This window comes from Bos grunniens, chromosome 25 (genome assembly GCF_055505025.1).
Source record: "Bos grunniens cultivar Pamir isolate PY7600 chromosome 25, Bosgru_T2T1.0, whole genome shotgun sequence".
Taxonomy (NCBI): Eukaryota; Metazoa; Chordata; class Mammalia; order Artiodactyla; family Bovidae; genus Bos; species Bos grunniens.
The window spans coordinates 41,148,440-41,176,190 of NC_141189.1; the positions used below are offsets into that span (position 1 = coordinate 41,148,440).

At 58.1% G+C, this 27,751-nt stretch overlaps 3 protein-coding genes across 14 annotated transcripts; 1 reads left to right on the forward strand and 2 right to left on the reverse strand.

Moving 5' to 3' along the window:
- The first annotated feature begins 265 nt into the window (after positions 1 to 265).
- On the forward strand, positions 266 to 12,938 carry ECI1 (enoyl-CoA delta isomerase 1). 4 transcript variants are annotated; one of them, XR_015154892.1, is made up of 7 exons: positions 266 to 330; positions 417 to 533; positions 2,740 to 2,867; positions 9,797 to 9,998; positions 10,590 to 10,711; positions 10,795 to 10,973; positions 12,393 to 12,938. XR_015154892.1 is itself a non-coding variant. In XM_086376330.1 (7 exons), the coding sequence occupies exons 1-7, from the start codon at positions 279 to 281 to the stop codon at positions 12,731 to 12,733; spliced, it is 1,086 nt and encodes a 361-aa protein (XP_086232456.1). In that variant the 5' UTR covers positions 266 to 278; the 3' UTR covers positions 12,734 to 12,938. The 4 variants fall into 4 exon arrangements, 2 of the variants coding, with proteins under 2 accessions (XP_086232456.1, XP_086232457.1); XR_015154891.1 differs by having other exon boundaries at positions 12,430 to 12,938; XM_086376330.1 differs by having other exon boundaries at positions 9,797 to 9,943.
- A 236-nt stretch (positions 12,939 to 13,174) lies between these two features.
- DNASE1L2 (deoxyribonuclease 1 like 2) lies at positions 13,175 to 17,035 on the reverse strand. 2 transcript variants are annotated; one of them, XM_086376361.1, is made up of 8 exons: positions 16,127 to 17,035; positions 15,716 to 15,866; positions 15,535 to 15,623; positions 15,357 to 15,440; positions 15,177 to 15,277; positions 14,992 to 15,104; positions 14,628 to 14,879; positions 13,175 to 14,289 (listed from the first exon to the last, which is right to left on the reverse strand). In XM_086376361.1, exons 1-8 carry the CDS (start codon positions 16,201 to 16,203, stop codon positions 14,236 to 14,238), a joined length of 921 nt encoding a protein of 306 aa, XP_086232487.1. In that variant the 5' UTR covers positions 16,204 to 17,035; the 3' UTR covers positions 13,175 to 14,235. The 2 variants fall into 2 exon arrangements, with proteins under 2 accessions (XP_086232487.1, XP_086232488.1); XM_086376362.1 differs by having other exon boundaries at positions 15,716 to 15,903; positions 16,127 to 16,259.
- On the reverse strand, positions 17,003 to 26,352 carry E4F1 (E4F transcription factor 1). Of its 8 annotated transcripts, none has more exons than XM_086376242.1 (15): positions 26,191 to 26,352; positions 23,789 to 23,937; positions 22,725 to 22,830; positions 20,558 to 20,629; positions 20,240 to 20,433; positions 20,024 to 20,144; positions 19,761 to 19,913; positions 19,504 to 19,670; positions 18,977 to 19,186; positions 18,626 to 18,731; positions 18,292 to 18,509; positions 17,964 to 18,162; positions 17,749 to 17,891; positions 17,617 to 17,679; positions 17,003 to 17,539 (listed from the first exon to the last, which is right to left on the reverse strand). In XM_086376242.1, the coding sequence occupies exons 1-15, from the start codon at positions 26,345 to 26,347 to the stop codon at positions 17,183 to 17,185; spliced, it is 2,415 nt and encodes an 804-aa protein (XP_086232368.1). In that variant the 5' UTR covers positions 26,348 to 26,352; the 3' UTR covers positions 17,003 to 17,182. The 8 variants fall into 8 exon arrangements, with proteins under 8 accessions (XP_086232368.1, XP_086232366.1, XP_086232365.1 ...); XM_086376240.1 differs by having other exon boundaries at positions 18,626 to 18,734; XM_086376239.1 differs by having other exon boundaries at positions 22,725 to 22,833.
- Between the last annotated feature and the right edge of the window lie 1,399 nt (positions 26,353 to 27,751).

Consider the following 27,751-nt stretch of genomic DNA (forward strand, 5'->3'; position numbering starts at 1 on the left):
GTTGAGTTCTCTGTCACCGGGCTGTTCTGCCCCAGGCTAAGCTAGCAGCTGCAAGTCCGGTCGCCAGCAGGAAGTGGCGCTCCAGTGCCCACGCTCTGCGGGGTGCACCCCGCAGAGCGCAAACCCCTGGCTCCGTGACTTACGTGCAGTCCAATCTGCCCAGACGTCCTGTTCCCCGGAGCCCGAGGCTCCGCCCTGGAGGAGCGGCCCGGGCCCCGGGGGCGGGGCGGACTGCAAGATCACACCCCGGCGCCGCGACCTGCCCATTCTCGGCCAAGATGGCGCTGGCGTCGGGAGTGCGCTTTGCCCCGCGCGCCCTGCTCCGTCCGTGTGCGTGACCGGCGCGGGGCGCGGGGCCGCGGGGTAGTGGGGGCTCCGGGCGCGCGGGATAAACAATCTCTCGCCTACCTCCGCAGGGGCGCTGCTCCGGGGCACGACACTTGGGCGCACGGAGCCGGCGGCCGGCGGCGGCGGGGATGGCGCGCGGCGCTTCGGAAGCCAGCGGGTGCTGGTGGAGCCGGACGCGGCCTCAGGTAAGCGCCCCCGAGCGCCCGGCATCCCCGCGGTGGGGAACGGGGCGCAGCCGGCAGCAGAGCGGGCTCCGCGGGGCCCCCGGCTCCGGACCCAGACCTAGAATCCGGACCGAGATAAAACCTGATTTTGAAGTATGTTTCTGTTGAGTTCAAAGCTAAGGGTCATCACCAGTCGAGTTGTTTCACCACGACCGCTACCGCCACCACGAGCCCCCCGCCCCAGTTCATTATGAAGATAAACATGTTTCTGTTGTTAAAGTTTGGGGTATGTGCTATTAACTTGGGAAGTGAAAATAATTGGAAGCATCTTGGAATAACATTTTTAACTTTTTGTTAATACTCCCAGGTGGCACAGAACCCAGCAGATATTTTTTAATTACAGCCAGGATCCACAAGTAAAATCACTCCTACCCACCCCCATCAGAACACCTCTTAAAAGTCTCCAAGGTGGGTAAAAAAAGAGGTAGAAAGAGCACTTTTGAAAGAAAAAGCTGTGCTTTCTCCACCAGAGAGCCCTTCAGAGCTAGGTCCTGAGCGGGCCTGGGGGCAGAGACAGATAGATTTTAAGACAAGCTGTCTAGTGGCCTCCCACCTCCGAGCCTCCTAAATAAACAATGCCGGCTTATCCTGGTAGGAGGTTGAGTTTGACTGAAAGCCAGGCATGGTTCTCATTCTCATGGTTCTCATTGCCACCCAGGTGGCCTTCAGGCATCTTGAGACTTGGAGGAATTAATGGAGTAAAAGTGCTTTATAAAATGTTTTCATTTAAGTGCCAAAGTGCTATCATGTTGATGTATGGCAGAAACCAACACAATATTGTAAAGCAATTATCCCCCCATTAAAAATAATATTTTTTTAAAAAGTTGATTTTGGATTCTGTTCAACATTCAAGAAACATTTATTTTGTACCCACCCCATGCCAGGGGTGTGATTATTTAACTGGTGATATCGAAGTCCATCTGTTCCCCTTTGGCCTCTACCTTTCCCCCAAGCTCTTAGATACTGTCTCACTAAACAGCAAAGATCCAGAGTCAGCTTCAGAAACTTACCTACGAACCACGTTTGGGGAGCTCACTTCTGAAAATTCGGATTGATTCTTCTGCGTAGGATGACATTTCTGAAGCCCCTAGGGTCTGCCCTTGGGCCAGGCGCTGGGTACAGACGGCCTCAGCCGGGCCAGCAGCCGCGCTGTCCACAGGGGCAGGCCCTTCACTCCCGCTTTTCCTGCTGTTGGCAGAATGTATGTTTAAATGGAGAGTTTTAAGAACATCCGGCCCCTGATATTCTTACCCTTGATCCTTAAACAAGTGTGAACCAGAAGCGCCCACTGGAGTTCCTCCTCACACATCTAGTTCTTAGAGTTGCTCACTTACAATAAGGCCGTCTGCTCCCATGAGGATGTCAGACTTGGTATCTGGGAGAAAATTGGACTGATATCATCGTGAGCTCTTCATTTGTTTTGAACATTGATTTATTTGGAGTGGAGGCCTTGTTTGTGAGGGAAAAAAAACGTGTCATGTAGGTTGTCTAAAAGTAAAATGCATTTAACCCCCCCAAAAAAGATCAACAAAAATGTGTATGTGAGTGCTCCCAGCAGCATGACTCTCAATAGCCAAAAGGTGGAACTAACTCAAGTGTCCACTGGCCGGTGAATGGATAAGCAGAACCTGCTGTACACAGGTCATGGAAAGTTATTTGACCTTGAGAAGGAATGAACCACTGACACCTGCTACTTTGTGGATGAACCTTGAAAACATTCAGTGAAAGCAGACAGACACAAAAGGTCACATATTTTCTATGATTCCGCTTCCATAAAATGTCCACAGTTGGCAAGTCCATAGGAACAAGAAGGAGATCAGGGATTAGTGATCCCTGGGTCAGGAAGATCCGTGGAGGAGGGCATGGCAACCCATTCCAGTATTCTTGCCTGGAGAATTCTATGGACAAAGGAGCCTGGTGGACTTTGGTCCGTAGGGTCTCAAAGAGTCCGACTTGCCTGAAGTGACTTAGTACACACACAGGGGCTGGGATGGGAGGAATGGTAACTGCCAATGTGTACAGGGTTCCCTTTATTATAAGATACGTGAATCTCACCTCAATTTAAAAAACCCAACGGCTGTGTGTCTTCCCATGGCCTTCGCATAGGTGACTGGGGGCACCCATCTTGTGCTGGCAACAAGCTTTGTCCTCTTTGTTTTCAAACTAGGGGTAGCCGTGATGAAGTTGAGGAATCCCCCCGTAAATGCCCTCAGCCTGGAGCTGCTGACGGAGCTGGTCATCAGCCTGGAGAAGCTGGAGAATGACAAGACCTTCCGTGGCATCATCCTGACTTCCGTGAGTGCTCCTTAGCTTCCCCCAAGGCCCCGAGCTCAGAAAGCCCTCCACACACATCACAGGCTGGAGAAAACCCAGGCAGCCCAAGTGCGGGTGCGATTGCAGGCCTTCAGGGGTCATAGTCCTGGGTGTGACTCGAGGGACCTGGGCTGGGGGCAGCCGGTTCGCCCGCAGGCGGCTGATGCCTCTGTCCCCGGCCGCCTCCCAGGCCCACGCAGATGTGGGGCCAAGCCCTGGGGCAGGCCTCGGTGCTCCATACCCGGGCCTGGATGTAGGTGAGAGCGGGTTCCTTTGGGCAGGGGTGACCTTGAAACCACGCGACTTCACGAAGTCTGGACCCTGTGCGGACTTGGTTTTCAGCAGCTTCCTGGCGCCCAGGCTGGCCCCCGAGACTGTGCTTGTTCCAAGAGCAATGCTCCCCATCCCTCTCCAGGCAGGTCCTAGAGCTGAGGTCTCAGAGGGCAGGCTTTTTCCTTCTGAATTCTCCTTGGACCGAAAAGTCTTAGTTGCAGGTTTACAACAGTAGGCAGACAACACCGCACCAGACAAAATGCAGCATAAATCATATGACTGACAAGGACTATGAGAAAGTGAAAACCTCCTGGCAGAAGACTTTATGCCTTGTAGGATCGAAGAGAACAAGCTGGAGAGCCAGTTTTCATTTCCTTGCCCACAGTGAATGGCAAGGATTAGTAGATAATTATCTGTGGAAGTCAAATGGCTTGTTGACAGATTTTCTTGGTGTTGGTTTCTTTTTTTTTTTTTAATTTTATTCTGTTTTTTAACTTTACAATATTGTATTGGTTTTGCCATATATCGAAATGAATCCACAGGTATACATATGTTCCCCATCCTGAACTCTCCTCCCTCCTCCCTCCCCATAGCATTCCTCTGGGTCTTGGTGTTGGTTTCTACCTGGAAGGAGGTGTTAACTTCCTATGTGACAAAAAGTATTGGCAATTGCACAAACCACTCCTTTTCTGCTTAACATTCAGAAAACTAAGATCGTGGCATCCGGTCCCATCACTCATGGCAAATAGATGGGGAAAAAATGGTAACAGTGAGAAACTTTATTTTGGGGGACTCCAAAATCACTGCAGATGGTGACTGCAGCCATGAAATTAAAAGACACTTGCTCCTTGGAAGAAAAGCTATGACCAACCTAGACAGCATATTAAAAAGCAGAGACATCACTTTGACAACAAAAGTCCATCTAGTCCTTATCAGGTATAATCTTGACCAGGGAATCTAGCCTCATTTAGAGTTTTGCTTCTATGAGATGTAAAATCTCAGCCCCAAGTCCTCTTTCTAAAAAAGTACGATAAAAGTCTCCTTTCTCTCCAGATAGCTGCATGGGCATGTAAAACAAGGAAGGCATATTTTGAGTTTGTACATATGTTTATAATTCTTCCCTCACAGTTTTTTTCCATCCCCCCAACTTATATAAAGGCCAAGGAGTGTTAGAGTACAGTTTAAGTTTTTCCCTTTTCAGCCCATCTGCTTTTTTAGATTTCCAGTTTTTAAGGATACGGTCCCGAGGTGTTTCTTTTGGCTTAGAAGAGGATCCTCCCATGTTGAGAAACCTTCGGCCGAGAGCACTCCTAGAAATGAAATCTCGGGTCCCAGAGGCATTTCACCAGGAGGCTTTTGTCAGGAGGGGCTCAAGGGTCCTCCAAATGCCCTTCTCACCTTCTGGAGTGAGAGTCCTCTGCTCTCCCGTCGATTCCTAGCCAGCCATCTCTGGTCCCTCACGCGAGGGGTTCCCTGGAGGAGCCCTCCCAGCCAGTGCCAGTGTGCCGCCAGGGCTCTCCGGAGGGGGATCTGCTGTCTCTGATGCTCACGTCTTATGATGTATGTAACAGTGTCCCTGATGTGGGGGTGATGTGAGATTGTGCATCTGAAAAGGAAGAAGAACCAGAGATCAAATTGCCAACATCCACTGGATCATGGAAAAAGCAAGAGAGTTCCAGAAAAACATCTATTTCTGCTTTATTGACTATGCCAAAGCCTTTGACTGTGTGCCTCACAATAAACTGTGGAAAATTCTGAAAGAGATGGGTATACCAGACCACCTGACCTGCCTCTTGAGAAACCTATATGCAGGTCAGGAAGCAACAGTTAGAACTGGACATGGAACAACAGACCAGTTCCAAATAGGAAAAGGAGTACGTCAAGGCTGTATATTGTCACCCTGCTTATTTAACTTATACGCAGAGTACATCATGAGAAATGCTGGACTGGAAGAAGCACAAGCTGGAATCAAGATTGCCGGGAGAAATATCAATAACCTCAGATATGCAGATGACACCACCCTTATGGCAGAAAGTGAAGAGGAACTAAAAAGCCTCTTGATGAAAGTGAAAGTGGAGAGTGAAAAAGTTGGCTTAAAGCTCAACATTCAGAAAACGAAGATCATGGCATCTCATCCCATCACTTCATGGGAAATAGATGGGGAAACAGTGGAAAGTGTCAGACTTTATTTTTGGGGGCTCCAAAATCACTGCAGATGGTGACTGCAGCCATGAAATTAAAAGACGCTTACTCCTTGGAAGGAAAGTTATGACCAACCTAGATAGCATATTCAAAAGCAGAGAAATTACTTTGCCAACAAAGGTCCATCTAGTCAAGGCTATGGTTTTTCCAGTGGTCATGCATGGATGTGAGAGTTGGACTGTGAAGAAAGCTGAACGCCGAAGAATTGATGCTTTTGAACTGTGGTGTTGGAGAAGACTCTTGAGAGTCCCTTGGACTGCAAGGAGATCCAACCAATCCATTCTGAAGGAGATCAGTCCTGGGTGTTCATTGGAAGGACTGATGCTAAAGCTGAAAGTCCAGTTCTTTGGCCACCTCAAGTGAAGAGTTGACTCACTGGAAAAGATTCAGATGCTGGGAGGGATTGGGGGCAGGAGGAGAACGGGATGACAGAGGATGAGATTGCTGGATGGCATCACTGACTCGATGGACATGAGTCTGAGTGAACTCCGGGAGTTGGTGATGGACGGGGAGGCCTGGCGTGCTGCAGTTCATGGGGTCGCCAAGAGTCGGACACGACTGAGCGACTAAACTGAACTGAAAGCCTAGGAAGTGGGCTGCTTGGAAGTGCCCAGCCCAGTAGGTAGTCACAGTGTCTGGGCTGCTGGGGCCTGGAGGGAAGGAGATCCTGGAGGAACTGGAACTGGGCGCAGTGGGAAATGTCACGGGGCCAGGACCTGAGGGCCTCGAGCTGGGAGTGTTCCCACGGGGTTTTTGGACGTAGAGTAAGGGGAGAGACTGGACAGCGGAAGCACCCCAAGCCCCCTCCCCATCTGTTTGGTGATCGCGATAAAACTGGGGACAGCCTGATGGTCCCATCTGAGATAGGCAACAGTGAGTTTGGACAGTGTTTCCCATGGAATTTAACACAGCCAATGAACCCAGTTAGCTTTGGATCTCTCTGGGGACGTCAGTTTCGAAGTTAGCTGGACGTCAAAAGAACTATAATTTCAATTTGATATTTGGAAAGTTCACCCAAAATCTCACAATGTTTTAGAATAGATAGATAGAATCGTAGGTTGATAGAATCGAGGTCACTGTGAAACAATTATTTCTTGATCTAAGGTGGAAAACAAAAAGATTGCAAAGGTCATTACAGATCACATAAAGGCACAGAAGCTCACACAACCTGATGTCAAAAGCGGCATTCCACGAAAATTTGTTCTCTTATGAGAGACAGAAATCAAATCACGCCTTGCATCAGCCTGCTCTGAATAAAACCCACTTACCCAGTTAAATTGATTTCAACCTTGGAAAGTCCTGACCACATAAAAACTCTCTTCTCCGTGTTTCTCTTCAGCAGACCTTCTGCAACTTTCATTAGCCATACTTTGTCCCTTGCCCTTTCCATTGAGAAATAACCAGCTTTAGGACAGAATCATTCTTTTTCCTTTAACAAACAAAACGTATTTATGCTCCTCATACACCCTTATGAAAACACACACCCAGCTTTCCTTAAGCTGCCATGAAGGGCCTTCTGCACTGGCATTCTGTAGGTTGGCAGAGGCCATCTCAAAGTAGCACCAAACAGCTTCTTTTCTAAGACAGAAGTAAGGTCAGCTTACACCTGTTTAGCCATCCGTGTTCTGATTGTTTCATCTTATTTGAAATGGTCCTTGAACCCAGTGAATTCCTTTCATTTTACTTCGTTTTAGTTTTTAAGGTACCAACATTGGGAGGGACTGCTTGAGATGGATGTTTTCAACACAAAACTATTCCTCTAGAGTTTTACCAAAAAGCTCTAATCCCATTTACGCTTACTTAAAAATTTAATCATGTTGGGTTGCTTCCCTGGTGACAAATTTTACAACAGGAACAGTATGCACTTCCTTTCAGTAACCCTAGGTACAGTGAAAGTATTGTACTTAACGTGTGTGACTCTAAAGTACAGGTCTGTGTTACTTAAACCCACAGGCCTAAGCCAGCACTAATACCAGAAGTTAATTAAATATTGACTATTTTCCCAGATCACAGGAGCCCAAAATGTATTCTGATGAGCCTCTTCTATGCTTCTGAGAATATATAAGGGCTCAATTGCCTTTAAGCTAATTGAAGACAGCCCATTTACAAGTTAATTTTTACATAAAGACAGAGCCAGAGGCCTCGTAGTTTTCCCGCTTGAATTTAAAATGCCCTCCCCCGACGCTTTTTCCCTTCATTCTGAGGGACTACAGATGAATCAGGTAGTTCCTGAGCGCGCAGTCAGCGCAGTTCCATTGCAGAGGCAGAGAAGGGAGAAACGAAAGCTCCTTTCTTTTCTGTTCTTTAAAATCCCACCAAGTAACCCAGGGTTGGAGTCTTAAGCAGTGTTCAAGACATACAGTACAAGGGCTGCCTTTGTATTTCAAGGCCTAAGTCCTCCACCGCGCCCACATAAGCAGGGCAGCTGGACAGACAGAACGACGTAAGACGAAGATACCAATGACAAAAGCTCGTGGATACGGCAAGTTTTCCAGATAAAAAAGGATGGGAGTGCAGGTGTGAGGATCAAGGGAGAGGTAAAACGGGAGGGGCAGAAAAGACTGAAAAAGAGAAAGAACAGGAAAAATCAGTGGGCCTTCCAGGCGCTACCCGACATGCGGACTGAACCTCTCACTTGTGACTCTCCTGGCAGGGATGGCCCACGAGGCCAGGGTCTGCATGGGTGAGGCTGGCCTCTCTGGCCTCTGCTGGCCGCAGGTCGAGGTGCACCATGGGCGGCGAGAGGTCTCACCAGCCAAGAGGAGTGAGGCTGTGGCTGCCTGGTGTGCACTCTCGAAAGGAGAGGACAGAGAGGAGAAGCAGAGAAATGGCAGGAGCGGGGAAAGGACAAGGAGGCGGGGACAGTGTTGCCTAGATGAGGGACCTGAGCCCCCGGGGTCAGGAAGGCAGGCTTCAGGTGGCCACTTGCTGCCCACTGGGAAGCTGCGTTCAGGGTCCCAGAGGTGCCCAGAGCCCCTCCGCAGAAGGGGATGAGCCACACACTGGGGGCCATAAATCTGATACCGACCAGGGTTCTTGGCCTTGCTCATCCAATAGAAATTGACTAGAGGCCCGACAAGAAATTCAGGCAAGGCTTTATTGGGGCCCCTGCTACAGCGGGGTCAGGGGAGGGAGCGAGAACAGACAGCAGTTTCCCTTGCTCGCTCGCTCCTGACCTCAACCCCCTGCAAAAGAATCACTGAGCTCAGAAGTCGCAGAAACAGGCCAGCCCCCATGCCTTCTGTCTGGCAGAAGTTGCCCCGGCTGGCATCGATGCAGTTGCTTTGCTCGCATCCAGAATAAAATTCTTTGCCTTTGCTTTCCTCCAGTGCCAGGACTGTGGGCCGCACCGTCGGCCCGTCCACTTCGGTGCTGAGAAAGTGTGTTGAATTTGGGGGATGGTGGGGAGGAGGAGCCAGGGGCTTGCGGTGGGAGGAGGTTAAGAAGGAAGGCTGGAAAGCTGGACGGCCGTCCTGCCACATCGTTGGAGCAGGGCGGCTCACCACCCCCAAGATTCCGGCCGGTGAGACAGTAGGACACCCATACCGATGGCCCAGCTTCCCATCCCCAGGGGTGCTTTTTAGAGGCAAGAGTGGTACGCGTTCCACACAAGGCCAGCCTGCAGGTGCTGTGTACACACGGGCACCGTGTGTATGAGAAGCTCAGGGCGCGTTTACGCGTGCCCTGCGTTTGGCTTCAGTCACTTTGTATGAGGATGTAGGGGATGTTGAGTGTGGCCGCCCCTCCTCACGGACACTGGGGGGCGGGGGTGGCTGTCATCTGCAGTGGCGACTGCGATCAGCAACCTCACAGCAGCCTCGGATGCCGGACATGCTCCAGCGAGGGCTTGCGGGAAACCCAGGCACAGGTTCCCCGTGTGACAGCCGGGGGTCCCCTCCTGCCCCGGCCTGCATTCTTCTCTGAGTGCCCAGAACCTGGTGTCCACACTGGGAGCACTGGTCCCCTTCTGTCTTGGTCTGCACCCCCACCCCAGCCTTCGGTCTCATGAGTGATGGCCTATGGCGGAGGGGAGGGGTGTCTTCTTGACCGCTTGCCGCTCCCTCCTCCTCTGCGGGTCTGTGGTTTGCTGGCCCTTTGGGGTTAGCCAAGAACACGTGTCCTCTCTGATGTCAGGAGCCTCCCCGGCCTCTTGACTCCTTTGCCTGGGCCATGTGCACAGGTACACAGGGCCCGCATTTTATGTCCCTGGGGAGCGCCTGGCCCTGCTGCCTGCCCATCCCGTTTGAAGCTGGAAGGGGAAGAATATGGCAGGATGCAGAGGGGACAGGCCAGGGGGTCCCAGCTGAGTTCCAGGAGCCCCCAGCTCAGGGGGCTTGGGCGAGGCATCCTGCTGGTGAGCGTGACTTCAGCTCCTCTGGCCCTCGAGTGCCTGTGCACCCCCGGGGCGGACTCTGACGGCACCCCCGCCCCCCCAGGACTGCCCCAGGGTCTTCTGCGCCGGCCTGGACCTGACGGAGATATGTGGGAGAAACCCGGCCCACTGCGCTGAGTACTGGAAGGCCATGCAGGAGCTGTGGCTGCGGATGTACCTGTCCAGCCTGGTGCTGGTTGCCGCCATCAACGTGCGTGTTCCTCCTGGGGGCCACCTGGGTTGCTGACTATGGGCCAGCCCTTGGGGTAGGTGAACGTGGCCCTCCATTAGAAAGCCCTCAGGGAGGAAGGGGGCAGTCAGGGAGGTCTGCAGAGGTCGTCAGCTTGCCGTTACAGACTAGGTGAGAAGAGGGGGCCACATGCTGGGGGTGAGTGTGGGGACGGGAGCCAGGGCCCATGGTCACCTCTGGGGAGCATCGCTTTGGCCTAACCTAAGGCAAGGGTGGGGCAGAGGCCAGGGGCCTGAGCCGGCTGGAGAGGAGGAGGGCCAGGCTTGGGAAGACTCGTGGGGCTGGGCGGCCGGCCACCTCCGTGTGGACAATGGGTGCGAGAGGTGAGGACAGTGGTGGCCCCGGGCCATCTGGAGCAGGAGTGAGGTGACAGCCTAGGCTCCTTGCGCGTTGGCGTCTGAGGGACCAGACAAGAGCAGAGAGGAGAAGCCACTCGCAGCCCCGACATGAGCCTGAGGGAAGAGGGGTGTGCGGGCTGATGGGCGAGCAAGTCCCACTGCGCACACCCCCAGATGGGGTTGGTGCAGCACGGGGAGGGGGCTGGAGGCACCCGGGTGCGTGCGCGAGGCCAGCTCTCCGGAGCCCAGCGGTCTGGCTTTCCCTGCAGGGAGCCTGCCCCGCGGGGGGCTGTATCATCGCCCTCTCCTGTGACTGCCGGGTCCTGGCTGACAACCCCAAGTACCGCATAGGGTTGAACGAGACCCTGCTGGGCATCATCGCCCCCTTCTGGTAAGGCTGGGGGCCAGGCCCACCGCCCCCACCCCCTGGCCATGAGCCCCAAGCCCCAACTCCGAGTTGGTGTCTGTTTCCAGGCTCAAAGACACATACGTGAACACCATCGGGCACCGCGCCTCGGAGCAGGCCCTGCAGCTGGGGTCGCTCTTCCCCCCGGCAGAGGCCCTCCAGGTGGGCCTGGTGGACCAGGTGGTGCCAGAGGACCAGGTGCAGAGCACGGCGCTCTCGGAGATGGCCCGGTGGCTGGCCGTTCCAGGTGAGGGGTGGGTGGGGATGCCAGTGGGCCAGCAGAGCCCCCTCCCCTCTCAGCCTGAGGCTCCTCGTAAGACCAGGAGTTCTCAAGCCATACACAGATGAGCCGCTCACAGTAGCAGACTGACTTCATGTCCTGAGGCTGGTGTAACAAGTGACAAGACGGAGAATTGAGGGGTGAGGGTGCTTAGGTGCTTAAAACAAGGGAAATGCGTTCTCGCACAGTCTGGAGGCCAGAGTCTAAAATCAGGGTGTGAGCAGGGCCTTGCTCCCTGCAGAGGCCCTGGGGAGGCACCTTCCTGCCTCTTTCATCTTCAGGGGCTCCAGAGACTCCTGGGCTGAGGCTGCATCACTCCAGCCCCTGTCTGTGTCTTCACACACCTTCTCTACATGTTTCTATATCTCAGACCTCCCGTTCCTTCTAAGGACACCCGTCCCTGGATTTAGGCAATGGTTATTGGGGTTTAGTCACTAAGTCGTGCCCAACTCTCTGCAACTCCACAGACCATAGCCCACCCAGCTCCTCTGTCCACGGGATTTCCCAGTCAAGAATACTGGAGTGGGTTGCCATTTCCTTCTCTAGGGGATCTTCCTAGGTCTCCTAGGGATCAAACCTGGATCTCCTACATGGCAGGCGGTGTCCTGCATTGTGGGCAGATTCTTTACCAACTGAGCCACCAGGGAAGCCCTCCCTGGATTTAGGGCCCATCCTAAATCCAAGATGATCTCATCTTAGTTACCTCTGCAAAAATCTTTTTCCTAATCAGGCTACTTAAACATACCTTTCCGGGGTCCACTATTCAACCTACTACACAGACAACTGGAAACAGCTCTTAGGTTCTACATCTGGCAATAGGAGTGCTTATGTCAACGACAGTAGAAACCAGGGGTCAGCAGACTGTCTGTAAATGGCCAGGGAGATGTCCGGCTTTGCTGGTCACACGGTCACTGCCATAACCACAGCACCGGAGTGAGGGCTGCGGGTGTGTGAACTAGGAAGTATATCTAGTGTTACTGGAGCAACAAGCCACTGAATTCTGAATTTCAGGTGATTTTTACATGTCACAAAATACTAGCCTTTAAAATGTTTTTCCCACCGTATGTAAAAATGCAACCACCATTCTTAGCTCTTAAGCTGTGGGGGACCAGGTTTGCTGATGCCCAAATACTGCACAGCCAGCCATTAAAGACGTGGTAAAGAATAGTTAGCGACATAGATGATATTCCTGATGATATAGCTGAGGGAAAATAACGGGCTGACAAGGCAGTTTTCACAGTATCATCCTGTGCGTTTTTAAAAGCAGTTGGCAGACAGCAGGGGACGGGTGGTTTTCCTTTTCTTCCCTTTGCTCACTTGAGTTTTCCGCCGGAGTTTCGGCTGGAACCGTCTGGGGCAGCTCAGCAATACCGCTCCCCGGCACAGAGCCCGGGTCCTCACAGGTGGGCCCCATCTTCTTCAGATCACGCGCGCCAGCTGACCAAGAACATGATGCGAAAGGCCACCGCCGACCGCCTGCTGAGGCAGCGCGACGCCGACACCCAGAACTTTGTCAGCTTCGTCTGCAGAGACTCCATCCAGAAGTCGCTGCAGGCGTACTTGGAGAAGCTCCGACAGAGGAAAGGCTGAGGGCAGCGCTGCCCGCCAGGGTTTTGGCCAAACCCATCCTTGTGGGCACCGTGGCTCTAGAGGACTCAAGTCCGGTCTTTGCCCATTTAAAATTACTTCCAGCTCTTTGTTTTGCCCATCTCCCTAGAAGGCCCTGATCCTCACAGCCATAGTCCCAAGACCTGCTGCCACTCCCAAGTGCCCTTTGTGCCTGGTGGGTGGGCAGGGGCACAGCTGGCAAGCAGTGTCTAGACTTGGGATAAGAAACTGGAAGGTGGGCCCCTCCTGGACCTTGGCAACGTCACCATTGAGCATGCGTGCTGTCTTTTCCCAGAGCAGAATAAAGCCCTCGAGTTTCTCGTTCCTGGCTGGTGGGACGCCCGATTGCTAGAGGCATAAGGCCAGGGAGTTGGTGGGTTCTGATGAGCCCCACAAGAGAAGGGAATGGGAAAAGACCTTGGGCCACCGTGTTTGGATGGAAAACCTGCACAAATTTCCGAGAAACTGGGTAACTTGGAGAGAAAGAAGGGAGGCACTTTACATTGCAAGTGTCCTAAATGTTATTTCAGAAAGATCTAGCAAGAAAAGGTTGTCCAAACTCTTTGGAAACAAAGGTTTTACTCTCCAGTATAATTCAGGCCAATTAAATCTTGCCAAAGGTGAGATGCTTCAAAAACCAGCAACCTCATCGGGTCCCTGTCAATTTACCCCAGTTCTGCTTGTCCCCCACCCTTGGGATGGGCTTACCCCAAGTGCAGGCTTCCCTGGCGAGCCTCTGCCCCGTGCAAGGCTCCTGAGGAGGAAGCTACCAGGAAGGCACTTTTGAAGGGGCTGTACCACAGTGAGTTGTTGGGGTTCTGTGGGCGGGACCCTAACCCAGCCTGCCTGCTCACCAGTGAGGGGGGTCTCCCCAAGTCCCAGGGCCGCCAACCGGCTGGGGGCAGGGGGACAGCCTTCCTGAGCCCCCCGCCAGCTGCAGTGCTGGGTGGGCCAGGACCCTCGTACCCACGAGCGCTGCTAGAGGCCTGCAGACCTGGGAACCGAGGCTGGAGGAGGGTCACTGAGGATCGGGAGGCTGACCGTGCACATCCACACGACGTGTGTGTGAGAGCACTTACCCATGTGCGCTCAGTTCAGGTGCTTGGAAGCACTTAGTTCACACAAAGAGCAAGAAGCTTCTGGTAGTGGGCACAGGCACTGTCTTCCGGAGCCAGCCACGTCTGGAAGTGGTCGGTTCCCAGCAGAAAAATGCGTGGGCAGGCCAGGCTGTCCTTGTCCCCTAGGTGGGCTGGGAGGAGGGATCCACTGGGTGGCAGGACCAAGGTCTGTGTCCCAGAAGGGCTGAGCCCTAAGAAGGGACCTGGAGGAGTCAGAGCGCACACGTGTGTGGAGCCCTGGCTGAGTGTGTGCTGTTTATCGAGCTCAGCTGCGTGCCCAGCATGCTGGAAGATGTTTCTCATAACCTTATGAGGTAGGTGGTGGCAGCCCATTTCATAGATGGGGAAATGGGCTCCGAGTGGTCCCATCACTTGTCCAGGTCCAGCTGCCCCTGCCCTGCAGCCTCGCTGGGGGTTGGCTGGCCACGCTGGAGGAGTCTGTGGGGCTTGCTCCTTGTGGCCAGAGTCTGCAGGCAGTCTGCCCCAGCCAGGCCCCAGGGCTGTCAGTGGGACTTGAGGGTCACCTCCACAGGAAAATGGTCACTGATGGCCAGGGCCTGGAGGGAGAAGGGGCCAAGCCTGAGACCCTACTGAGCAGCCAGTCCCACAAGCACCACCCTGGAAAACTGCCCCCCACCCAGGAAGGGGCCCACTGGGTGTCCAAACAAACCGCTGCATCTGGGGGGAGGTGTTGGCATCTACGCCAGCTGTGGCCTGTGGGTGGGCTGGGAGCACAGTCTCAGGACCCCACTCCAGGGACGAAAGAGCTTCCTGCACTGCCACCGCAGGTTTGTTCCATTCGGCCAGACCTGAACCTCTAAGGGCCTTTTCTAGAAACGCTAGTGCAAGGCAAGTGCCTGGTGCCCTGAGGTTGGGATCCCGGTCCAGCACTTGCCTGAGTCTGGTCCAGGCCGAATTCCTCCTGGAAGTCGTGCACGGTGGCTGACTGATGCTTCAGGCTCTTGCGCAGGCGGGAGCCACAGACCACGATGCGGTCGTAGGCGCAGTCCGAGTTGCCCACCGTTGTGTCAGCGCTGTCCGGAATGAGCCACTTGAAGACCTCGCTGCTGCGCAGGCGGATGGCCGGCCAGTCCTGCTCCCGCACGTATTTGCAGTCGGCGTTGAAGTCGCCCAGAAACAGGATGTCCTGCGGGGCACGGCGGGCAGGTCTGAGGCTCTGTGGCCAACCCAGGAGCACGACTCCCTCCCGGGTGGGGTCGTGGGGGCGGGGCGGGGCCTTGCGGACGCGGGGCGCTTACGTCGGTGCCCCACTTGTCGATCACGTCCAGGTACACGTCGTAGAGCGCATCGATCTCGGCCACAGCGTGGTGCGGCGCCGCGTGCAGCGGAATCAACACCAACTCCGTGGCGGCTGCAGGAGAGACTGGGTGTCAGGAGCCGGCGGCGGGGCGGGGCGGTGCCGGCGGCGGGGGCGGGGCCTCACCGGAGCCGGGTGCCGAGAACTTGACCACAAACGGCTCCCGGCTGAAGGCGTCCTCAGCGTCCGGGTACTGATACGTGTCCACGACCGACACCGTGTCCTTCCTGGGGGCAGGGGGTAAAGGACGGGTGGGCGACGTGAGCAGGATCCCTGCTCCGTGCGCCCCATGGCCCCTCCCCTCACCTGTAGACGAACAGGTACATTTCCTTATACTGGTCCCGACCCAGGGGCTCACTGCTCACGAAGTTGTACTCGTGCCTGGACACGCTGCGGAGATACGGGCCGGGCCTGGGGTCAAGGCATCGCTCCGAGACCTGGGGTCCGGGCCGGGACTTCCCACGCTGGGCCCTGCCCGCCGCACCTGTTGATCTGCTCCATGAGCGCGGACACGGCGCTCAGGTCGGGATCTCGCACCTCCTGCACGAGCATGACATCATAACCAGCCAGGATCTGGGGGAGGAGCCAGCAGGTGCAGGGTCAGGCGAGCCGCAGATCAGCCCGAGGAGCCCAGCCGCGACCCCGCCCCGGGCCCCCAGCCTCACTTGCGCAATGACGCCGCCGCAGCCTGGGTCCGACACTTTGCTGTCTCCGAAGCTCTGGATGTTGAAAGCTCCGATGCGCAGCGCCTGGGCTCTGGAAGCCCCCAGCGCCCACAGCATGGCCAGTAAGGTCAGGGGCCCGCCCATGGGCTGTCTTAGAGGGACAGACACGGCCGGGTGTGAGCGCGGACCTGGAGTGGGACACACCAGCCCACTCTTCATCTTGGCCCTAGGGAGCCGGGCCAGGCAGGCTCTGCTGCCCACCGTCCGCCCCCTGCTGCTTCCCAGGTCTCCCCAGGGTGCTGCTGGGCTCACAGCCTTCTCCACTCTCCTCTTCCATGGGGAAACTGAGGCCCAAATATTGAGAGTCCATTCCCATCCAGCCCCCGCTCAGCACTCCCACATTGCACTCACCTGAGGGGTGTGGATAGGCTCAGGATCTGTGTCCCAGTAGAGGTCTGAGGTCCAGGCTGGGGGTGTGTCTGTGGCATGAGACAGACTGCAAGGGCTGGTACAACAGCAGCGCTGGTGCCCTGGCTCCAGGGGTATTTGTAGCCCTGGCCCAGGGAGGGGCCAGACTGCACTGCATCCCGCCCCCTCCATGAAGCTGGTGGCTGTACTCCCGGTTCTCACCTCTCCTACAGAGGACCGCCCCCCACACACAGGGGGAGGTGGGACAGGGAGGCAGGACGCCCACCCTGAGACTGATCTGGGGCCCCCACACCTATCAGAACAGGGGTTTAGATGGCTCTGCCAGCCCAAGAGCTGCATCAGGACTGGAAAAGAGGGCCAGCCATGCCCACAGTCCAGGGCTTGTTCTTGTCCCCACCCCCGAGAAACTAGGTCACTCAGAATCTCCCTCAAGCTGCATCCCCGCAGGGAATCTAAGGGCACCCAATCAGGAAAGACCAGCCCTGTTTACAGCCCAGCATCTTCTGCTGCTTCTCCACATCATCACTTCAGGGACAAAGCCGAGACTCCTGGCTCTCCCGGCCTCATTCCCCAGCACCAGGGTCGGAAGCTGGCAAGCAGCATCCCCACCCACCCACTTCGACGGGCCACAGGAAGCGGGGTCACAGCTCCAGCTGAGCAGGGTAGAGGCAGAGGCTGCCTGTCCACATGCCAATGACACCTACACATCGCCAAGGTGCTGCCAGCCCCATGGGAGCCCTGGGTGGACTGGCCAGTCACCAGAGCCTCAAGGGTGGCCTGGGCAGGCGGGGACTTCCCCAGGGGGGAACTGCCAGACACCAGCCCCTGAGGCTGCTAATGCCACAACATCACAAGCGGTGGATTTTCACATTTTATTGTAAAGCAACCAAAAACTCTATTTACACTCCTGCATCGCCTCTCAAAGTCTGAGTTCTAAGCCCCTCTTGCCTGTACTCAGCCAGGCAAGTACAGGCAGGGAACCCAAGGTCCTCAGCTCCTGCCCCAGACCGGCCTGCCAGCCCCTGCAGGTGCCCGTGCTTAGACGATGACCGTCTGCACCTCAAGCTGGCCCTCCGGGGAGGCGATAACTAGCTCGCCAGCATGCTCCAGGATCTCAATGTCCTCCGACGAAACCATGGTCACAGTGGCCTGCTCAGCGCCACTGGTGCCCGAGCGGGCCGTAAGCACAGTGCCCTCGCTGATGGCCGAGGCCAGCGTCATGGCCACCTGCTCCGTCAGGCTCTCGGGGGTGGCGATGGTGATGGTGTCGGCTGCAGCCGCCTCTGGGCCCAGCCGCGCCTCCTGGTCCATGGTCACGTTCTGCACGATGATCTGGTGCCCAGCACTGGCCTGGTGCACTATCTGCTGCACCACCTTCATGATGTGACTGTCCACCTGTGGGCGGCCCACAGCTCAGCCCGAGTCCAATGAGCATGCCAGGCCGCCCCTCTGCCCGTCCCCCAGTCCCTCACCTCCGTCTGGGTGCCCTCGATGATCTCCGTGGCTTCGCTGGTCTCTGCATCATCTGCAGTGGCCTGGATGGGGGTCAGAGGTCAGCCCTGCCCACCCCAGGCCTCATCCCAGCCCGGCAGGCCCCTGCCCACCTCTATGATGTACTCCTGCGTGTCGGCTACCACGGACGAGAACTCAACCAACACGGTGTGTGGGTCCTCGGTCAGGACGGCGGCAGCCGCAGTGGGGCTCTCTTCAGACACCAGCAGCTCCTCCACCTCCAACAGGCAGCCCCCTGTGGCGGGGAGCTCAGTCAGTGCTGGTTGTGGGCACCCCCTGCACCCTGCCTGCCAGCTCCCCACCCTACCTTTGGTCCGCAGGTGCCGGTTGAGTGTGCCGTGCTCGGCGAAGCCGCGGCCACACTTGTAGCACTTGAAGGGCTTCTCGCCCGTGTGGTGCCGCACGTGCCGCACCAGCGAGCCCTTCTCCCGGAAGCCGCGGCTGCAGAACGGGCACACATGCGGCTTCTCCTCTAGGTGCGTCCGGAAGTGCACCTGCTGGGCGTTCTGCAGAGACCGGCCCCCATCAGGGCCGGCCTGTCCTCGGCTCAGGCCCAGGCCAGGGCGAGGGGGCAGGGAACCGGGGACAGAGCGGGCTCAGGGAGCAGGCAGCCACGGGAGGGGTCCAGGGCCCACCTTGGTCTTGTAGCACTTGCCGCACTCAGGACAGGGGTAGGGCCGCTCGTCCGAGTGGACGCGCCGGTGGCCGCGGACGTGGGCGATGGTCTTGTAGAGCTTCCCGCAGTCGCCGCAGCGGAAGCGGCGCTCGTGCACGTGCACCTCCTGGTGCTTCTTGAGCAGGTAGGCCTTGGGGAAGGCCTTGCCACACTGCGGGCACGTGAAGGGCCTCGGCCCTGCGGCCATGCTCCACGTCAGGCTGGGACCACCACCCGAGGGCCCCACCCTAGCCACTGGCCACCCGGCCTGCCTGCCGCCCGCAGCTGTCCAGGACAGTCACCCCGCCACCCACCTGCATGGCCTCTTTTGTGGGCCTCCAGGGTGGCCGCCGTTGGGAAGGTCTCACTGCACTGAGGGCACGGGTGGGTCCTGGGCACAGACGAGGCCTCACCGGCCACCTGCTGGGGGACCACAGCACCCCTCCAGCACCCATGGCTGCACCCCATCAGTAGGGCCGGGGCCACACTGAGGCACCCCCACCCTGGGAGGCGGTAGGCAGTTCAGGGGACGAGTCGCTGCACACGGTGAGGAGCTTCCCACTGCCAGGGACGGCCAGGGACCCAGCAGCAGCCGGGCTAGCGTGTGACTTGGCACCCCAGGTCCAGCCCCGCTAGAAGGAGCCCACGGTGGGGCAGGGACCTACCGTCTCCGCCTGCTCCACCTCCAGCAGCGGCAGTTCCGGGGCAGCGTCTCCTGGCGACTGGGGACTGGACACGGTGGGGGTGGCTGGCCCCAGGGCCCCCTCCTCCCCGGGGGCCCGCTCGAGGACAATGCCAGAGTTCTGCATGGCTTGGTGCAAAAGGTTCTCACGGCCACCCTCGCTGGAGCAGGGAAGCTCCTGGGGGCTGGTGGGCTGCAGGGGAGGCAGAAGGAGGGGGCTGGCCAGGCGGTCCAGCACTCGGCACCGCCTGCCAGCTCCACGGCGGGCCACCCCAGAGCCCCGTGCACACCTGGCGCCTTCACTTGGGAAGGCTCCCCGCACCTGCCCTGGCCCCCAGCCCACTCCCCCTCACCCCTCCCTGCCACGACCTTGGTCTCTCATCTCCCTTCCCCTGCAACCAGACTGAGTGCCAGGAAGGCAGGCCCAGGTCAGTCCCATTCCCAGCGGAGCCGGTGCCTAGAACAGGGCCCAGACTGAGCAGACAAGGGCCACCCCTGACCTGCCCCCACCTCCGGGGCGAGGGCCTTCATGCCCAGGGGAAGCTCCTGCATCTGGACGTGGACTTCATGGATGACGGTGCCCTTGGCATCTGTCACCAGGTGAATCACCGGCGACGTCTCCATGGGCTCACCTGCCGACGACGGGGTGACAGGCCCCACAGTGGAGGCACCGGACCCTTTAAGGCAGAACCAAGAGAGCCTGTGAGGACACATGGAGCAGGGTGGTACCGAGCAACCAGGGCTAGCCGCGGAGCCCCCTGGCTGACCTGCAGGCACGTCCTCTTTGCCGACGACCACGTCTTTGCTCATGCTGAAGCGGATTTTCTCTGTACACGGGGTGAGAGACTTCAGGTGCCGGGTCAGTGCCCCCGACTCCCGGAAGCTCTTCCCACACTTGGCACACTTATAGGGGCGCTCGTCTGCGGAGAGAGCGGTGTCAGCCCCGGCCTCACACCTCCAGGAGTCAGGGGCGACAAAGCCCAGGAGCCGAGCCCCCGGGGCCAGCGGCAGCGAGCTGAGGCCGGCTCACCTGTGTGCCTCCGGTGGTGCCGGATGAGTGAGCCTTTGGTCCGGAAAGAGGCCCCACACAGTTTGCACTCGTGGTCCTTGCGGCTGCTGTGCGTGACCATGTGGGCCTTGAGGATGCTGCCCTGTGCAGGAGGGGCGGCGAGGCTCAGGCACCGCCCAGCGAGGGACGAGCCGGAGGCCCGGCTCCCCACCAGCACCCACGGCCCCGGGGCCTCACCGTCTTGAAGGTCTTGTGGCAGAGCATGCACACGTAGCGGCCGTCCTTGTTCACCAGCAGTTTGACCTGGGCCTGCTCGCCCTCCGCAGCGAGCCTGGGCCCCCGCTCACTGGAGCTGCCTGGGCCCTCGGCCATCTCGCTGTCCCCCGGCTCTGCCTCTGAGGCCACGATGACCTCTTTGATGTGTCCGCCTCCTGAGGAGAGGGAGAGTGGCCTGAGCCCCGGGATCCACCGGCCCTGCCGCCCTCAGATGGAGCCTGAGGACCCTGCTGGGGTCAGGGGGATCATCTCGACTGACCCCAGCCCAGCACGCGTCACCTGCTCGGCCAGAAGGGATGGCGGGAAGGGATGCTCCGAATCCACGGGGTAGCCCAGAGGAACTCCAGGCCTCTGGAACACAGTTAACCAGGATGTGAACACAGATGCCCTGCCCCCAGCCAAGAGGCACGCAGGACAAGACATGCACAGGTTCCCTGCTGTCCCCAAGGGTGGCCGAGCGCCAGCGCAGAGGCAGTGGACAGGCCAGCCTGCCTCCCTGGCTCCTGCTAACATGAAGAGGAAACACCCCTGAGACTGCCCACCAGCATGGGTTTCAAGGCAGGCAGGCCAGGGACCCGCCTGGAGAGCGATCGCTCTGGACACGCCTGGGACAGTCAGGGCGAGGAAGCTGGGCTTTTGCAGCTCCGTGGGTGTTGAAGAAATGTGACAATGTGCAAAACTAAGCTGTAAACACACTTCACCATTTCTGCTCAGGAAGATGACGTGTGGAAAACGGCTATGAAGCCGCTTCTTAGAAACCATCTCACTCAGGCCGGCGTCGTGTTTTGACAAGCCATTCTTCCAAAACAGAACAGAAGCTCCGTGACTCAGAAACAATTAGGGCATCTGGCACTCCTGCGGGGCTGACAGCCTCCCTCCACCCCAGAAGCCGGGCTCAGACCTGAGTCTGAGTGTCACACAGCAGACGGAAGGGCTGGAGAAAGGGGATCGTGGTTGCCCTGGAGCCAGAGATGAAAAGCAAGTTTGGTCCCAGGGAAGAGGCAGGGGGCCTGGAGTGGGTATCTGGAAGCTGTGTGGTCCCCGTGAACCCGCCAGCCCCGCGAGGGCTGGGAACCATCCTGGGATGATGCCAGCAGCTGGTGGCTCAGGACTCTGGCCTGGGCTCCAGATCACTGAGCCAGGGGGACATCTGGGCCACCCAGGACGTCTGCAGAAGGGAAACTCCTGGGGGCAAGAGAGGCAGGGGGTGCCCAGAGAGGAGCCCCTGGAGCATAGGGTGGGCCAGCTGGAGGCTGGGTGGCAAGCAGGGCCTCCAGGGTGCCAGCCTGGAGGTGCTACCTGAATCTAGGGCACGCGTTTCCCCACATGATACCCTCCCACCCAGAAACCAAATGCCACATCAGGGCTAGAGCCCAGCCCTGCCCCACATGTCCACACTCCTGTCCTGGAGGAGTGGCAGGCAACTGTCCTCATCCACAGGAATGTTGGGGGAAACGCAGCATGGAGACAGGCACAGGTCCCACGGCCTCCCCGGGGAGAGGGAGGCTGCCTGCTCCGAGGTCCCCGTCCCCCAGGCCACCTCCACCCCTCTTCCTGCCCCAGCTGGTCCCCAGGGCTTCCCAAGGCCAAGTTCTCCCTGTCACCCAAACCTTCCTGTCCAGCTATCGACTCGCGTACTGCCACAGCCCCTGCCCATTCCCTTCCCCACCTCCAGTGGCATCAGGCCAACCCAGCCTCTCTGCTGCCACGCTCACACCCAGCCACCGGGCCCCTCAGGCTGCCCTTTGAATGGCCCAGCAGCACGCTCCCTGTCCCCTGTAAAGGAGCATGTGACCCTATCCAGACCTCCCAATGCCCCCTCCCCTCCTGCACATCAATGAGATACTTCGGCTTTAAAAAAGCCATCAAAGAGCCTTACTTGGCATTGCACGCTCTTAAAAGCCAAAGCCGTGTGGGAATCAGGGTGGGAATTGCTGGAGGGAGGAAGCGCTAGGGAGGTGACAGCCAGGGTCAGGCAGCAGGCTGGGGCTGAGCTGGGGCGCCCACACGCACCCCAGCCTGACCCTCCAGAGCTGACGGTGGGTGGGGAGCAGGCACTGGGGCCGGGGTGGGGGCTGGCAGAAAAGTGGGGAAGATTCTGGAAGGACCAGGGCAGAGAGTCTGGGGACACAGCAGGGGAGAGCAGCCAGCTCGTGGTCTGTGCACAAAGCGAAGCTGCCCCAAGGCCCAGCAGTCCCCCAGGGCTGCCAGGCTCTGGCTCCCCTTTCCGGGCAGGGCGGGGCCTGGTGCCCAATGCTCGCTCCTCCGGCAGGCCCTGCCCTGGGAAGGCGCGCACAGGGCCCCAGCTCCTCCTCAGCCAGGCCCCGCTCCCGGGACAGCAGACGGGCATGGGCAGCAGAGGTCCCAGCCCTGCCCACGGACGACTATTGGGTCAGTGCTGAGAAAGCTGCGCATGGACAGCCACAGTGGGGCCAGACCGGCTTACCAACTATGTCAGGCGAGTGGTTAATGTCTCCTGCAAGCGCAGCCGCCTCCACCACGATGTGGGCCACAGTGATGGGCTCCTCTGAGCCGGCTGCTCCTGGTGCCACCTGCTATGGGGCGGGGGGATGGAGGAGACCCATCTTCAGGGCTCTAGGGATCAGGTGTGGGTTCACCCGGGGGCTCACATCTCCCCTGCAGAGCACTGCTCCCAGTCTGCTCCCAGCCTGAACCCCTCACCCCGGGCTCAGAGGTCAGCCCCATCACTCCAATGCCTCTGGCCAACGAGGGCCCCACACGAAGCCCTGAGCAGCCCGGGGAGCACTCCAGGATGAAGTGACCAGAAGCTCCAGCAGAGCCTCTACAGAGAGGAAGGGAGGACCTCCACCCACCAGCCCAGCCAGGGGGTCAGGAGAAAGGGCCCCCAGGGGAAAGGAGCTGGGGACCCTCCCAAAGAAGACGACACCCCTGGGAGGGGCAGGAAAGACCACAGGGCAGAGCAAAACAACTCTGGGCCCCATCCTCGGGCCCCCCTGGGGTGACTGGAGGCACCGACTTCTCTCGGAGCATCCTCGCCCACTCCTGTAGGCTTAGGATGTCAAGAGTGCCCAGCCCACGAGGGTGCCATGGGCCTCGTAAGACTGTGTGCACAGCTCCGGTACACACGGCGTGCAACAAAGGTGGCCGTTTTTACAACAGAGCCACGCTTCATTTGTGGGATCCCCAGAAACCACATGTATAGGCCAGGAGGGCAGACAGAAGGACAAAAGCCATCGTGACGTCCCTGAGTCAGGATGGGCCTCAAGGAAGGAGAGACCCCAGGCCCCAAAGTGCAGGCTCCACACAGAGGCTGCTGAGCAGGCCAGCATCCCGGCCCGACCAGGGGAGCCCAGAGCACCCCCCACCCAGGACCAGATGCCACCCTCTGCCCTCCCCTTGTCATAGGGACCCAGCTGCATAGGTGTGTCCTGCCACGCCACCACCTCCTCCTCCTGCTCTCAGATGAGGGGTGGGAATGTGTATGCACACCTGTGTGCGATGGTGGGGGGCGGGGGGGGTGGTGCTCACCTCCCGACCCAGCAGCGCAGCCGCCGGGGTGGCGGGCAGGGCCTCCTGAGGCGCCCGCTGGCAGGCCTTCTGGAGCTTGTGCTGAACGAAGTCCTCCAGGGCAGTGAACTCTGCCTGGCAGCGGCCGCATCTGTGCACGTCGTCCTCATCTGCAAGGAGCCCACAGTCAGGGGGACTGGGGGGGGCTCCGGTCCTAGGCACACCCACCCAGGGGTGGCATTAGAACCAGGGGCCTGCCCCAGAGAGAGCCACATATGGGAGGAGGCAGCCCTGACCATCCACTTGGGCACAGGATCCAAAGCCCCTACTTCAGAGAGGAGGGCAGAGAGGCAGCTGGGAAGCAGGGGGATTCAGCCATGCTGGTTTGGGAACGGGGGAGGATCCGGGGTTCACATGTGCCCTCGGGCACCTCAGCAGCCGTGTCTGGGTCTGTTTCGTCATCTGTAAAATGTGCCGACTTGGTTTGTGTGCAGCTCCAGCTGAGAGGCCAGCACCCGGCAAACACTGGAGAGGTGAGGCGCCCTGACCCATGCCCGCTCTTTTCTCACTCTGACCTGACGCTTCACTGGTTCCAAGAGGGCAACACCTCCCTACCCTGGTGAAGACGCCTGGGGGGTACTTCCCAGAGGGGCTCCACATTCCAGGGCCAGGGGCCATTGCCCCTGAGCCCCTCACCATCGAGGCTGACCAGCCAGTCCCTGCAGGAGGACTTCTGGCTTCCTGAGTTCCCTACAGTGTGCCAGGCACCTCCCTGGGGATATCACCCAATCCGACCAGCACCCTGAAGAAATGGAAATGACTATGCCCACTCCGGAAAAACAACCTGAGATCAAGGCTACTCTGCTGGTGAGTGTTAGGGCCAGAACCTAAACTTGATGGTCTACCCCAGATACCCAGCTGTTTGCACCCGGGATGGGAGATGTTCCTTCTGCTTTTGTAAGAGTCTGTCCATTCCCACCACCTCATGTGCAATCCCACTTCAAGGTCAAACCCAGGCTGGAGCACCTAAGGAGCCCAGCTGATGCCTGCTGGATTAATGAACAAAGGGCCAAACCACAGCCGAGACTCGCCCACAGAAGGCCGCCTGGCAAGGGCGGTAACCCCCAGATGGCCCACAGTCACCCGCCAAGCACTCAGGTGCCTCCACCCTCCGAATCCTCCCAGCCCACTCACCGAGTCTGACTCGGCACCAGCGTGTTGACATTAAAGGAATCCCCACCGCAGAGGGGAACACTCCCAGCCCTGTAACCCTGAGAGGAAGCCCTGGGCAAGCCCAGCAGGGCACAGCAACCTCCAAAGAGACCCCACGGTGGTTGGTACTGCCCCTACGCAAGCTGGAATAAGAAGGAGCAAGGAAAGATGTACCGAGAATACAAACCCCGTGGGAACAAAGACCACCATCCCAGTATCACCAGCCAACCCCTGCCTGCCTGGCCCAGTCTAGAGTCTCCTGGGACAGGCTCAGAGGGCAGAGATCAGAATTCTGGCTCAGCGCCCCTGTGAATGTAGCCCTCATGGGTCCCCAGAACTGCTCTCAGAGATGCACATGCATGCTCTCCTTTGAGTCTCATGACCATCCTACCAGAAGACAGAGCCCCAGAAGTTAAGGGAGTGTGTTGAGGGGTCACACAATCCTGGCATCCAAATAATACGTGGTATTAAATAACTGGGTGACCTGGTCACTTTCACATCTTTAAACCTCAATTTTCCTCATCCACGAAATGGGAATAACAATAATGGCCTCTAGGGCTGGCTTGAGAATGAAAAAGGCTGAGGCAGGATGAGTGCTCCATACATTATCGTCAACACCGGTGTCTCCATTCTGTAAGCGGAAATGGAGGCTCAGAGAGGTATGTGGTCACCTGCGCAGGATCAAACAGCTAGAACGTGGCAGGTCTGGGGCTGGGCGGCCTGCACCTTTGCAGCACTGGGCTCTGCCACCTCCCTGTGGGTGCGGGAGAGACTGGAGGCCCCGCCCTCCCGGAGCCTCAGCCACACCCCGGCCAGGGCCCTGGTGGCCTGTCAGGTGAGGTGGGAGGGGACGCAGAGGAGGGCCGGGCCCTGTCTAGACGCGGAGACAGCGGGGCCGGCAGGCGGTGGAGCCTATTGCTAAAGTCTCCACTGACAGCCCGTGTGACTCGGACACCAGTGAGTATCCACGGTGGGCGCCGGAGCCCACGGCGGTGGTGATCGGCGCACCGCAGGGTGAGGCCCCTCCAGGGCCTGAGGAAACCAGAGGGCTCGTGGAAATCTCTGAGGCGTCCCGCGGAGACCCACGAGGTCTGCAAGGAAGCTGGCCCGGGAGGGTGTGTCGCGCCCGCAGCTCAGGCCGTCAGGGCCTCCACCAGCCAGGCTGAGCCGCCCCCACCCCGGCCGCGCCCGGCCCCGTGCGGCCCAGTTACCTTCCTCGCTGAAGGGCGCCGGGAGGCCGAGAAAGCCACCAGGGGCCAAGGCCGCCGCCGCCGCCGCGACCCCGCCCTCGCCCGCTTCCCGCCCGGCTTCGGCCCGGGCTTCTGCCGTATGCGCGGCCGTCACCCGCACTGCCATCGCGCCCTCCATGTCGCAACGCGCCGCAGGAAGATGGCGGATTTACGACCGTGTCGTCATAACAACGGGCCGCGCCAAGGCGAGAGAGCGAGAAGACGAGAGGAGGACGACGGGGCGGGGCCAGGGCGGGTTTGACGGGCAGGCGGAGGGGCGCCGTGCGAGGGTGTGGCCTGGAGGCTCAGAGGCGGGACCAAGCGCTGAGACAGAACATCCGGCGGAACTGCCGGGAGAGGTGTGATTACGGTGCAGAGGACTGACAGGCGGAGGGGCGGATCCAAAAGACGGGAGGGGCGGGGCCACGCCTGAGAATTGACATGCTGGGGCTGCGGTGCGCGAGCGGCGTTTAGGCGCTCGAGCCTGAGGAGACCGCCAGGTCTCTTGGGGGCGCCTCCTGCTTGGCCCTGAGCGCGTTCCGCTGCCGGGGTTCGAGCTCTAGAGGGCCGCTGCCGGGACACTGCCCCAGATCGGACCGGTAGAGTGGTGCTCGCTGCCCGCCTCTGACCCCCTCGGATGTCAGAGCCTCCCTTACTGGTTGACTCAGTCCAAGAACAAAACCCGAATTGGGGATCGCTTCACTAACTCTTTCATTCTTTTGCATAGTTTTCAAGTTGTGATAAATACACATAAAATTTACCGTGCGTGACAGTGCCTTCACAACGCTATGCAACTATCACCAACATGTAGTTCCAGAACGTTGTCTTTATTTCAAAATAAAATCTGTACCCACTGGCAGTCACCCCCCTCCCCCATTGTCCCCTCCCTCAGCCCCTAGCAAACCTCTTTCTCTGTGGATTTGCATTTTCTGGACATTTCGTATAATCGGAATTTTACATATGGTAGTCTAGTCAAGGCTATGGTTTTTCCAGTGGTCATGTATGGATGTGAGAGTTGGACTGTGAAGAAAGCTGAGCGCCAAAGAATTGATGCTTTTGAACTATGGTGTTGGAGAAGACTCTTGAGAGTCCCTTGGTCTGCAAGGAGATCCAACCAGTCCATTCTAAAGGAGATCAGGCCTGGGTGTTCCTTGGAAGGAATGATGCTAAAGCTGAAACTCCAGTACTTTGGCCACCTCATGCGAAGGGTTGACTCATTGGAAAAGACTCTGATGCTGGGAGGGATTGGGAGCAGGAGAAAAAGGGGATGACAGAGGATGAGATGGCTGGATGGCATCACCAACTCGATGGACGTGAGTTTGAGTGAACTCCGGGAGTTGGTGATGGACAGGGAAGCCTGGCGTGCTGCGATTCATGGGGTCGCAAAGAGTCGGACACGACTGAGCGACTGAACTGAACTGAACAGAATCTTTTGCATCCTGTGTCCTTTACTTAGCATGATGTTTTTGAGGTTCATTCAGGTTGTAGCATGCAGCAGTACTTCGTTTCTTTTGATGGGTGAATAATATTCCATTATATGAAT